This window comes from Sinocyclocheilus rhinocerous, unplaced genomic scaffold (genome assembly GCF_001515625.1).
Source record: "Sinocyclocheilus rhinocerous isolate Xijiao unplaced genomic scaffold, SAMN03320098_v1.1 scaffold1198, whole genome shotgun sequence".
Lineage (NCBI taxonomy): Eukaryota > Metazoa > Chordata > Actinopteri > Cypriniformes > Cyprinidae > Sinocyclocheilus > Sinocyclocheilus rhinocerous.
In genome coordinates, this window is record NW_015649585.1 from 459900 (window position 1) to 473384 (window position 13485).

A 13485-nucleotide genomic window follows, 5' to 3' on the forward strand; every position below is an offset into this window, starting at 1 on the left:
ACAAACATTAAACACAAAAATAATTCAAGCACAAAGGAGTCACCTGATTCGGGAGCATTTGGCTGTGCTAAGCTGTTTGTAATTACAGTATTTTTATCTACAAGCAGCTGCATTTTGCATTAGAGAAAATGGACTGTACAGTTGTTTGTTTGCACAATGGAATCAGTAGGCACAGGAATTTAGCAGGGCTGGTAAACGTGTGTATGACACGCTGTATATGTTAAGAACATGATGCTCACAGTGTCTCTCAAACTCTCAAATCAATTAAGAGCAAGTTGCAAAAACTTTTTAGGTTGATCAAACCTAATCATTCCTCTATAGCATTATTTGTCTCCTCTACTGTGATTTTACAAACTAGTCTAGAAGAGTTATGTTTTTACATACATGTTTTGTCCTGATGCAGTGTATTTCTCTAGTTTTTAGGTGAGAACGTGGAGTGTTAAAAGCTTGTGACAAACCCAAATATTTATAATCTGCAGACTTTCAATTACATACACGCTTTATGCTGAATGTCACAAAAAAACACCCCAAAAACCCAAGAAAACAAAATACAAGAAATTATAGTTTGCATTACAAAATTGAAATCAACTTTAATTAAATTCCTAATACGCATTTACATGCGGTCACCATTTTCACAAATTCACGTTTTCGTAGTTTAGATGATAACGTATCGTTTTAAGACCCCAAAACACCATATGCGAATGAACGGTTCGCATATGGTTCGCATTTTTAGTTGAAACTATCCAACTGTATATTTAAACAACCTCTTTCAATCAAACAATCAATCAATCAATCGATAATCTTTTACTGGGTTATTAACATAGCTAACGTTATGCCTATAAAACACAAACAACACAAACCAACAACAACTTAAGTCATTATTAAAAGGTTGTGTTTTGTAAGATCAAGTAATCGAGCCAAAAGCTCATTTCTGAAAATGTAATTAATTATAAAATGTCCTAGTTTTTTATAAATTATGCTATAATGCTACATGTCGTCGGCATAGTCATTGATAAATCATCTTTAGTGCAACCGAGCTTGAATGCAATGAAAACGGTGTATTTTGTTGCATTGCAACTCATAGAACAATATGGTCATAGTTGTGTTTAATTATCTGTGAATGTAATCTAGCCCCGCCCACATCCTCTCTCTCTCTCTCTCTCTCTCTCTCTCGCTCTCTCTCTCTCTCTCTCTCAGCGCGCGTGCGGTGGAGACATGATTCAAACATTCACACTCTGGTTTTCTTCAGTACGTTATTCCTAAAGCTGACCAGCTCCATCATTCCAGAGGGGAAATCGCTTTCGGTCTGTTTGTATTCCACATGTTCCTTGCCCATATTATTCAGGTAAATGTCTTCTCAGATGTTCCTTATTTGCAATGCGATATTTAAACAAATTAACGAAATTGGTTTTGTTGTGGCTTAATCTATTTGGATTATAATGCAGCGCTGGTTGCACTGTTAATATTACAGTCAATGAGCTTCGGAGACTCTCTAAATAAGTGCAGAGCAACTTCAGTTTTGTCTGCCGTTAATATCTTTCCATTGAATTTGTTTGGTTATCTCACTTCGTTAAACGCGGGCGCACACTTTACTATTGTGTAAAGGTCCATCAGTCCCTCTCTGTGTCCCCTTGTGCAGGGCTGATGGGGACTCTCAGAGATCTTCAGTTCGCACTTCAGCTGAAGATTGAGGAGTTACGGCAGAGAGATGCTCTTATCGACGAGCTGGAGCTGGAGCTGGACGCTAAAGACGATCTGATCCGCCGCCTGCAGGGGGAGCTCGACCGTCTGCGGCTCTCCGCTCCTGGCGCCTCAGCAGCTGGTACGGAAAGCGCTTTATTTTATTTGTCAGAAATACAATTTTTGAGTAGTAAAATATATATTTTCCCCCGTTTATAATGTGATTTTAAAGGTGCATTTACTCTTTTATTTTTTTTTGAGATTCAATAACTGGTCGCGCACGTATAGGTGTTGCTACTCAAGAAATAGTTATCATATCCAGTTATTTTGATCGGGAGTTCAGGCAAATACTCTGCAAAGGCGAACAGAAAGTTGTTTGGTTTGAAAGTAATTTCTGTGTGAGCTGTGCTTCAAACATTTCTATCATACACACAATGGACTTTCCCCCCCGGCGAAATTCCACTAGGCTAACATGGAAGAAGCATAAACAAAGCAAAAGAATTATATTGTGAACAAAAATAACTACGTCTGAATTAAAAGGATGTAAATTCCTTTCTATCACTTATTATTCATACACAGTAGCCTCTCACAACTAAATGTCAAGCTGTGAAAGTTGAGTGATTAACAACATTTATTACAGACTTGCTTTCCGCTCATTGATAGGCCTATATAGCTTACATTATATTATCTATATTATAGATTCGTTTTTCCTCCATTTTGCAAATCAGCAACTTGTGTGTCATCTAAATTGAGTGCCCTTGTTACATGTTACATGTAGGCTACTAAAAAAAATGATTCATTGAATTTACAAATTTTTTAAGGTAAGTGGTTGCAATCAATTTATTTTAGCTACATTTAAATAAACAAATTTAGTTGATTAACTTTCAGCTAAATTTGTTTATTTAAATGTAGCTAAAAATAAATTGATTGCAACCACTTAAATTAAAAAAAAATTTAGTATAATTTTTTATGCTTGCCACTAACCCTATATGTACATAAATGTGCATGCTTAATTGCATAATCATATTGTAACAAGGACAAGTTAAAAGAAAATGAAACCTAATTACAGTATTTCCGACTCCACTTGAAGCGCACAAGTCCGTCAGCATGAAATCAAATTTGATCTTATTTATTTTCTCAATGCATGTCACTGTGAACGATTCATCCTTGGATATATATTCCTATTTCCATTTTGACCTCATAATCTTTAATCAAAATATTATAAACTTACCTGCCATTCCTGTGATATGACTCACTTCTCTCTTACGACATACAAAAGGCCATAACTTTCTTCTGTGGAATTATATTTTGAAAAATGTTTCAGTGTGTTTTTCCATACAGTTATAGTTCATGGGCTCCAATTTTTTATTTTTGGTTCCCAACATTCTTCTAAATATGTTATTTTATGTTCCACCAAATAAAGAAATGCATACAGTTTTAAAAACAATATGAGGGTGAATATTCATTTCTGAGGCAACTATCCCAAAAACTGTCAATTTGCTGCTCGTTTGTATAGTAGTCATATCTGTACAACTTTGTATCAACACCAAGTCTCTGTTGCTTGTCATTGGATATTGTCAGCTCTCTCTGAAAATAAGTGATCACTGAAAATGACTGTCAGTGTAAATGACTCTTCCAAGATGGATGGTGCATTTTATGAGTAATATTCACTAAATGAACCCATGTTACACAGATTACGAACAAATTAGTGTGTGTTTTGATACAAGGTAGAAAAGTATGAATAGCTTGTTTTGGTGTGGTTTCTCACAACACATCACACAGTGATTACGTATCAGGTCAGTAGGCAACCTTTTGTGGTTGTTTGAATGCATTTGAGAATGAAAGCAATCCGGTTGAATGCATTTTCAACTATCTCCGAGAGTCAAAAGTGGACAAGCTCAAAACATTTTACACCTGTATTTACTGTCGTCCACTTGTGATCAGATTGACAGAAACTTCTTATTTCCAAGTGTAAACAGGGCCTCAGTTGCCATTTTTTGCATCGGTGGTTGCTGCATCACTTTGCATTTGCGTATAGTCGAACTTTGTTAACTCTGTCATCTCAACTTTGTTGTTTCTGTTGCCCCTCCACACTATCGTCAACTTTTTTGAAACATATCGATGTAATGGCAATCAAATCTTGTTTGAAATTTATGTTAATTGAGTTTTAAATTAAATACAATTCCAAATGTTCAGAAACACATTAGTGCAATCATAATAATCTATGACAAAGCAAATCTGACTTTATTTTTATATGCATTATGCATCAGCAATCTACGCACAGTTCAGAGGTAACAACCCAGTCTTTTTTAATCTTATAAAAACATTGTATTATTCATCTTTACACTCATTTCATTTGCATTTAGGTCAACAACGTGTTTCTTCCCTGAGAGTGAGGAGAAAAGCTCTGCTAACAGAACCAGTTACCTTGGAGCCGAAACTAGTCTTACAAAACCCACCAATCAGCCACAGCAAGAGTCAAGAGTAAGAACCTGCCTACAATCTCAACTCATCCCCTTATTGCCTATACTGCTACATTTCCCCAGTGTAAGTCTTTATCTATCTTTATTTCTTTCAGGTCACAGCGGCTGATAGAATCGGCTCTGGCAGAAAATGAGTGTATGAAATATCTAGACAGGGATCAGATGCGGTGTTTGGTGGATTCTGCCTATCCCATGACGCTCAAACAGGGTGTGAGTGTTGTCCAGGAAGGGGATAATGGGACCCAGGCATATATAGTTGAAGGTGAGGAAGAGTGTGAGAATGAAAGAGATACTCTCGCCTCATAATACTTCTCATACTGCATGTTGATCTGTGAGCATGTCTGAACATTCACAGATCCCAGTGCTTACATGGGTATTTTATAACCCAGTGCTCAAAAGTCACTCATTATTAGCCGAGGTCCAGTTAAGCCTCCAGGCATATTGTGAATAATTGATTTTTGTGGCTCTTTAATACTCTCTCTGGTTTGCAGTGAGATGTGCTTATGTTTTGGTACTGTTTGTCTTTTGCTTTCGGCTTCTAGTTACCCTTCAGCTCTTTACATTCAGTTTACATATAAATCACAATCATCATGGCCGCATTTGACTATTAGTGTAGTTATATCCCCTTGATAATATAATATAATATAATATAATATAATATAATATAATTCATATAATAATTTTTCTACTGTGCTTTTAAGAATTTTATGTAAACATCCTCTTTGCATTTGAAATGAATAACAGCATTTACAGGTTTGTGGGTCTGGTTTTAACTCAAGTATACTTTGTGCTTCCCTGTCGATTAATAATAGTTTCTCTGCAAAAGCTGTTATATGTGACAAAACAATTTGTGATAAAATACAAAATCAGAGTAAAATTTAAATAAACTCCAGATCCAGACACTCTTATTTATTTATTTATTTATTAGTATGGTTTATTTATTTATTTATTTTTCGAGGGAGTTCAAAAGCTTGGGGTCAGTAAGATTTTTATGTATTTATTTATTGAAAGAAATGAATACTTTTATCCAGCAATGATCAAAACTGACAACTATTTTTTTTAATCTATTTTAAATAAATGCTGTTGTTTTGAACTTTCATCAAAGAATCCTGAAAAAATTTATCTCATGGTTTCCACAAAATATGAAGCAGCACAACAGTTCCCTATCTATACTTCAGCCGTACGGAGTCTTGCTAAAAGACGCTATGGGAAAAAGCCTTTTTTCTCCTGAACTGAAGCCTTGGCTATATAAGCAGGCGCTTCGCCACAGGATCCTCAGATTTCTTCTCCTTCAGCGACGACGACTACACTCTCTGCTGATCCCAGAAGCCTGCTCGCCGTTGACATGCCTCGCAGTAGGACCCAGCCACCTCTCTGCTCGACTGATCCGTCGCCTTTTCCTCTGCAATCGGGTAGTCCATGGCCAGCCTTGTGGTGCTCGAGCGCCACTTGTGGCTTACTTTGACGGAGATCAAGGATGCGGACAAGGTCCCCTTCCTTGACGCCCCGATCTCCCCCACCGGCCTCTTCGGACCGGCGGTTGAGGGTTCGCTGAGAGCTTTACGGAGGCACAGAAGTCGTCCCAGGTCATGTGACACTTCCTGCCAAAGCGCTCCAGCTCTGCAGCTGCTCCTAGTCGGCCTACGCAGACTCAGCAGCCCATGAAGCCTGCACCTGCCGACCCCACCGCTCAGCCTGCTAAGACTCAGCAGACACAAGGGTGTTCCCGCTCAGCCAGACGCTACCCCTTTCCTAAGCGCCAGGGACCCCGACCCAAGATAGCATTGGACCCGGTGCCTCAGGCGTCTTCCTGATCTGCAGGACAGGAAGAGGAGGGGGCCAAGTCTCGCTACGGCTGGACCACCCCCCAAGCAGCCTCTCTTAAGCCTCCTATCACCCCGTTCAACCCCGGGTGCAGAGGTAAATGTGTCTGTTGCAAATTCTGGGCCCATTCAAGCGCCCAAGCAACCACCCGCTGTTATAGCGGGAAAAATAAAACAAACATTTTCAAAAAGAGAGCAAATTTCCTCTTCCGTTTCTCACGAGTGCCCTGCCCCCGTGCAGCCAGTCACTCAAACTGATCCAACCCCTTGCCAGGTTGGCCGAGGCCTGGCAGGCCATCCCTAGAGTGTCAGAATGGGTTATGGGGATAATACAATGAGGTTATTCACTCCAATTCGCTCGAAGACCCCCGCACTTCAGCGGCGTGGTCTCCACCTCGGTGCAAAGCAAGGACGCTCATGTTCTGCGCTCAGAGGTGAAGAATCTGCTGGCAAAGGGAGCTGTAGAAATGGTTCCTCCAGCTCAGAGCGAGTCAGGCTTCTACATTCGTTACTTCCTCGTCCCCAAAAAGGATGGCGGTCTCCGGCCCATCCTCAATCTCAGACACCTGAATCGCGCCCTCATGAAAAGGTTGTTCAGGATGACTACGCTGAAGCAGATTCGCACAGGGGACTGGTTCTTTTCTCTGGACCTGAAAGACGCATACTTTCACATCCAGATCCAGATACTTGAGATTTGCCTTCGAGAGAGTGGCGTATCAGTGCACGGTCCTTTCCTTCGGACTGTCTCTGGCTCCTTGCACTTTTACGAAGTGCATGGATGCGGCTGTTTCCCGTCTAAGGCAAATGGGAATCCGTATTCTCAACTACCTCGACGACTGGCTCGTTTTGGCCCAGTCGGAGGCAGAATTAATATCACACAGGACCCTCCTCCTCAGCCACTTATAGTGCCTGGGACTCAGGGTCAATTTCGCCAAAAGCACGCTGTCCCCCAGCCAGCGACTATTGTTCCTGGGAACAGTTTTCGACTCAGCTCAGATGAGAGCGGTAGTCGCGCCATAACGTGCTCTGACCATGCAGAAACTAGCAGCCTCCTTTGAGATCGGTGCCACTTGCCCTCTCAAAATGTTTCAGAGGATGCTGGGCCTCATGGCCACAGCGTCACCAGCACTACAGCTGGGCCTGCTTTGTATGCGGCCCCTTCAGCGCTGGCTGAAACCGCGGGTTCCATCCCATGCGTGACGTCACGTACGCCTGCGTATCAGGGTGGACCAGACCTGTGTAACAGCCCTGGCCCCTTGGAAGAACTCTCGCTGGATGGAACAGGGCGTGGCCATGGGAATGATTTGCAGGAGAAAGGTTGTCACGACAGATGCCTCCAACATGGGTTGGGGGGTGCTGTGTGAGGGCAAACCGACCTTCATCCATTGGTCGAAAGCGGAAGAAGGGCTTCACATCAACTGCTTGGAAATGCTAGCAGTGTGCTGGGCCTGTCAGTTCTTCCTGCCAGACCTAAGGGGACACCATGTGCTAATCCACTCGGACAACATGTCTGTGGTGTCCTACATAAATCGCCAAGGAGGCCTCTCCTCGAAGCGCCTCTTCACTCTGGTAGAGCGCCTTCTGGAATGGGCTCAACTCAACCTGCGCTCGCTGAGGGCGGTGCATATACCGGGCAAATTGAACCAAGGAGCTGACATGTTATCAGGGAGCAATGTCCCATCAGAAGAGTGGATGGTTCAGAGAATTTGGGAGATCTTTGGCGAGGCCGAGGCCGAGGTAGACCTCTCAGAAGACAACTCTCACTGCCCAATTTATTATTCGAAGGTCAGGGATGCGTTGGCCCACGACTGGCCCAACCTCCTCCTTTACGCATTCCCCCCGATCGCCCTGATCCTGCAGGTAATCAGGCAAATCAGGGAACAGGGGCACAAGGTTCTCTTGGTGGCCCCCCTCTGGAAGAACTAACTTTGGTTGTCAGAGCTAACTCGGCTGCTTGTCGCAGACCCCTGGCCCATTCCTCTGAGACGAGATCTCCTCTCTCAAGTGAACAGGACAATATGGCCCCCCGGTCCAAGCTGTGCGCTCTGCACCTTTGGCCGCTCGACGGGAGCCTACAAGCCTCCTAGAGCGCATGTTAAACATGATTTTGGAGGCTAGAGCCCCATCTACAAGACGCCTCTACGCCCTTAAGTGGTCTGTTTTCTCCACTTGGTGCCTAAACCGTGGTGAAGACCCGTCTACCTCTGACTTATCAGTGGTTTTGTCCTTCTTGCAAGAGCTGCTGGATAAGGGACACTCCCCATCCACATTCAAAGTTTACGTAGCAGCTATAGCGGTCTCCCATGCCCCTATAGCGGGCCAATCGGTGGGCAGGAACAACTTAGTTGTCCGCTTCTTGAGAGGGGGCCAGGAGGCTGAATCCGCCTCGCCCCCTCACTGTCCCTGCATGGGATCCCCTTTTGAGCCACTAAAGTCTATTAACCTTCGGTCACTGTCGCTAAAGACTGCTCTGCTTCTAGCACTAGCATCGGTAAAGCGAATAGGAGACCTGCAGGCGCTTTCCGTTATCCCTGCCTGCCTGGAATTCGGGCACAACAACTCCAAGGTCGTCCTGAAACCAAGGCATGGTTATACACCCAAGGTGCTCTCCACTCCATTCAGAGCGCAGGTCATCGCGCTCTCTGCGCTTCCTCCCTCTGAAGAGGACCGGGAGTTATCCTTGCTCTGCCCTGTCAGAGCTCTGAGGATTTACATTGAGCGTTCCGCCCCGTTTAGATGCTTGGAACAACTCTTTGTTGGCTTCGGTAACCGCACCAAAGGGCATCCAGTAACGAAGCAGAGGCTTTCTAGGTAGATAGTAGACGCCATTATGCTAGCATACTCATCCTCGGGCCTGCAATGCCCCATCGGAGCACGAGCCCATTCCACCAGAGGCATCGCCTCGTCTTGGGCATGGTCTAGTGCTGTGTCCATTACAGAGATCTGTGCGGCGGCCGGCTGGGCCTTGCCATCCACATTTGCTATGTTTTATAACCTGGACGTTCCGGCCTTGCAGGCCAGGGTCCTTTCTGCTTAAGTGGGCACACACTTGCATTATGCAAAACAGTTCTGACAGAGAGTCCTTGACCGTAACATGCTCAAGCTCTTCAGGTCGGTTTACTTGTATGCTCTTGGCCAATGGAGTGCCGAAGTTGTACGAGTCCTCTGGAACGATTACCCAGGCCGGGCATGACCTCTGTGAGTTTAGCCCGTTTTAGCCTTGGAGAATATTGTTATACTTTCCTAAGGGCATTAGATGCTTAAGGAGGTTATATTATGCAGTCATTCCTCTACCATAGCACAGCGTGATTGTACTGGGTTCCCATAGCGTCTTTTAGCAATACGAAGTACGAGTGAAGTATCGATAGGGAACGTACTCGGTTACTAAAGTAACCTTGGTTCCATGAGATACGGGAACGAGTACTGCATTGCTAGCCATGCTATGTAGCTGCACGACTCAGTCGTCGCTTCAGTCGAAGTAACCTGAGGATCCTGTGGTCGAAGCGCCCGCTTATATAGCAAGATGGCCCCACTGCCGAGCCATTGGTTCGTTTTTAATACGCTGCACGAACCAATGGCCGTGCAGTTACACTGCGTGATTGAAAAAAAGCTTTAGTTCAGGAGAAAAAAGACTTTTTCCCATAGCGTCTTTTAGCAAGACGCAGTACTCATTCCCGTATCTCAAGGAACCGAGGTTACGTAAGTAACCGAATACGTTTTCAACATCAATAAAAATAAGAAATGTTTCTTGAGCAGCAAATCAGCAGCAAAATTCTGCTTTGCTATTATAGGAATAAGATTATATATTTTTATAAAAAATATTAATATTTTTGATCAAATAAATGCAGCCTCGGTGAGCAAAGGACACTTCTTTCTTTTTCTTTGCAATTCAGACTTTTTTTCTTTTGAATTCTAAATATATATCTCCCAATTATGTTTTTCTTTTTTTTCTTTATCCACGAAATAAAAAAGTAGTTGTGACTTTTTATCTCACAATTCCATCTTTCCTTCTCAGAATTGCAAGTTAATTATGTCTTTATGACTTTAAGAATTGCGAGACAGTCTGAATTGTGAGATAAAAAAAAATCACAATGACCTTTTCTATTTTTTTATTTTTTTATCCTGTGACCGAAACCAGCTTCCATAAGTATCTATATATGCATGTACATTTTAGTTTGTTTTTATACATGCTGAAGGAAGCAAAGTTACATTTTCATTATCCATATATGTTAGTCTGACTTTACAAAAATTGTGCCAGTGCTTTAGTCCAGCTGAAATCAAGAACAAGCAGGTCACTTCACACAGAATTCTTAAAGATACAGTAGCCAAAAAACAAAAACAAACAAACAAAACATACACACACACACACACACACATTCTGTTTAATCCTTTAAAGAGAAGGTGCAAAATAGTCATAAAAATGTTGTTGGTGCCAGAAACCTTGACTAACATTACAAGTGTACTTTAGACACTCGTTCAGTCTGTCCCTGTCTCTGACTGAAGCACATTAATTAGTATGCACCTCCCATAGTGTTTGCAGGACCAGGCAGGTAGCAGGAGAAGTGTGAGACTGACCTGCTTCTGGAAAGACAGAAAGAAAACATTCCTGCTGGTTATGTGGGGCGAAATGAGTTTTAAAATGTCAGTGCATGTCTAAACACCCAGGTTGCAAGTGAAATAAAAGGATAGAGAGGAGCAGGAGTTTGATCTATTACCATCCATTAAAGTGTTCATCAATACTTGTCCGTGAGCTGTGCTAATTCCAGCCGTGATTTGTTAAAGGAGGCCAGTATTTGTGCTGATGTGCCGGATTGTTTGGGCTCTGAGCATCTCCGTGCCTAATCTGTGATGGGTCAGATCATCTGTCTATGTGACAGTCACGCTGCCGCTCAACACCTGTCACTCCTGCCAACCTTGAGAGCTGTAGATGACGCGTGTGTGTGTGTGTGTGTGTGTGTGTGTGTGTGTGTTAACAGAGGGAAAACTGGAGGCATCCAGGGCTAGCCAGAGGCTGCACATCATTGAGCCGGGGATGATGTTTGAAGAACTGGCCCTCATTCATAACCACACCTGCTCCACTACTGTCACAGGTATTGACATACATGTGTGCATCCACACACACACACACACAAACACACACATTTGCTCATTTCATCCCTTATCACACGTCAGCTAAAGAGAAACACACAGAAGGAAAACTGTATTGCTCAGAGGTCACTCTTTATAACTTAGAGGGCTTAATGGAATATTTTACTTTTATTTACTGTAACTATAAACTGTGTTTCACTGAAACCTCCTTAAATAAATAAGACAATTGTTGAGACAGAGTAAGAGTATAGTATAAAAGCTTGTTTCCACCATGGGATAAAAAAAAAAAAATTATAATAATTTTTTTTAAAAGTCAGAATTGCGAGATATATACTCAGAATTGCAAGGTAAAAATTCTGAATTTTAAAATGAAAAGATGCAATGACCTTTTTTTTAAATTTTTAAATCCATGGCGACACAAATTTTTTTTTAATATTTAAAGTCAGAATTCAGAGAAAGTCAGAATTGCGAGTGTATCACAATACTGAGTTTATATCTCGTAGTTCTGACTTTTTTTCTCAGAACTGTTAGAAAAAGTCCAAATTGCGAGATAAAAAGTCGCATTTACATTTTTTTTACATTTTTACTTAGATAATCGTAAGAAATAAAGTAACATTGTGAAACACAATATCACAATTACTAGAAATAAACTAGCTGCAATTGCAAAATATAAAGTTACACTGCAAAACAGTTGCATTTATGGGATATAAAGTGAAGTTGTGAGACAAAGTCGTAAATTGCAAAAATTGCAATTAAAATATGGCAAAATAGATACATACAAAATGCATGTCGCAATTGTGAGCTATAAAGTGACACTATGAGCTATAAGTAACATTACGAGATATACATTTACTAAATTTAAAGTTGCAATTGTGAAATATGCAGTTACATTGCAAAACTCAATGTTGCAATTGTGATATATAAAATGACATTATGAGTTATAAAGTTGCTATTACTACCGACAAAGTCAAAATTTTTGTTTGTTTGTTTTGCACTTGAGTGTATTTTGAATGTACTGAGCTGCTATGACAATTTAATTTCCCTCCAGGGATTAATAAAGTTTATCTAATCAAATTGAATATACAGTTACATGTCACATTTGTGACATATAAAGTGACAATTGTGAAATATACAATTCCATGTAATTCCATGGTGGAAAAAAAAAACTGAATTGTAAGATGTAAAGTCAACATTCAAAGAAAAATTGCGAGTTTATATCTCATAATTCTGAATTTCTTTTCACAGAACTGGGAGAAAAAAAAGTCTGAATTATGAGATTAAAAAGTCACAATTACCTCTTTTATTTTATTTATTTATTTTCTTTTTATTCTGTGGCAGAAATGAACTTCCATAGTATGGAAACATACAATGAATGTGGATAGTACAGATCTGATAATTTGGTTTTAGGAGAATGTTTGAAAGCATACTTGCAGACTTTGGTGTCTTGGCAAATCTGAGCACAGTTTGAGACACTGAGATCACTTTGAAAACTCTAAATAAGATGTGAGATCACTGAGGTCTTGGTCTTTTTCTCAGAAGAAGGAGAGCTTAAAAGTCTCTATTTGCTGTGCATTTATTCCCGTTGTTAGTATTCCTGTTGCTGAGATAGTAAATCTCATTTGAAAATGATTCGTTTGCACACTCACAACTAAGATGTTCACAAAATGAGTGTAGTAGTACATATGTCGGTTTTTTCCAGTTTAATCCCACTTGGGATGCTCTGAGCGTGTCTGGGTAATCAGAATATTCCCACCATCACTAGTCTGAAGCTGTTCTGAGAGATCAGTGGAATATAACATCAAAGGAATCAGGAAAATCCACATAGAAATTCTCAACCTACAGCACGCCACACTAGAGTCCCCAAAACATGCTGCGTATTGAATGGACAGATCTACAAAACCCATTTGGATGTGATTTTTAAATCTCTTTATGTGTTAGTTTTTTATCTTTTATGTTGGCCCTTCTGATTTTACAACACTAGATGCCTTTTGAGAAAATATGTATTCTTTAGAAACATCTGTAGTTATCAATCTGATGCTGTACACTAAAAATGTAAAGTATATGTAGAAATTTTGCCATTTAAATATAATTAAAAAAAAGTACCTCTTCATTGAAATGAAAATTTTAGCTGTATTCTAAAGAATCCAAGTGAAATATAAATTGACATTACAAGATATAAAGTCGCAATTACTACAAATAAAGTCGCAACTGTGAAATATACTGTTACATTGCAAAACACAATACCGCAATTGTAAAAAATAAAGCGAGACATAAAGTCTCATTTATTACTACAAATAAAGATGGAATTGTGAAATAAAGATTCAAGAAGATATAAAAGTTGCAATTGGAAAATATACAGTTGCTTTGTAAAACACAAAGTCGCAAATGTGAGCTATAAAATGACAATGTGA

At 40.7% G+C, this 13485-nt stretch overlaps 1 protein-coding gene across 1 annotated transcript in view; it reads left to right on the forward strand.

Moving 5' to 3' along the window:
* Nucleotides 1–1293: 1293 nt before the first annotated feature.
* The window catches only part of prkg1l (protein kinase cGMP-dependent 1, like), a 28340-nt gene continuing 16148 nt past the window's right edge, over nucleotides 1294–13485 (forward strand). The window contains exons 1-5 of the mRNA XM_016515695.1: nucleotides 1294–1345; nucleotides 1640–1822; nucleotides 4047–4164; nucleotides 4259–4425; nucleotides 10963–11076. Of these exons, the coding sequence (XP_016371181.1) occupies nucleotides 1645–1822; nucleotides 4047–4164; nucleotides 4259–4425; nucleotides 10963–11076 (577 nt within the window). The 5' untranslated portion in view covers nucleotides 1294–1345; nucleotides 1640–1644. The remainder of the gene's footprint in view (nucleotides 1346–1639; nucleotides 1823–4046; nucleotides 4165–4258; nucleotides 4426–10962; nucleotides 11077–13485) is intronic.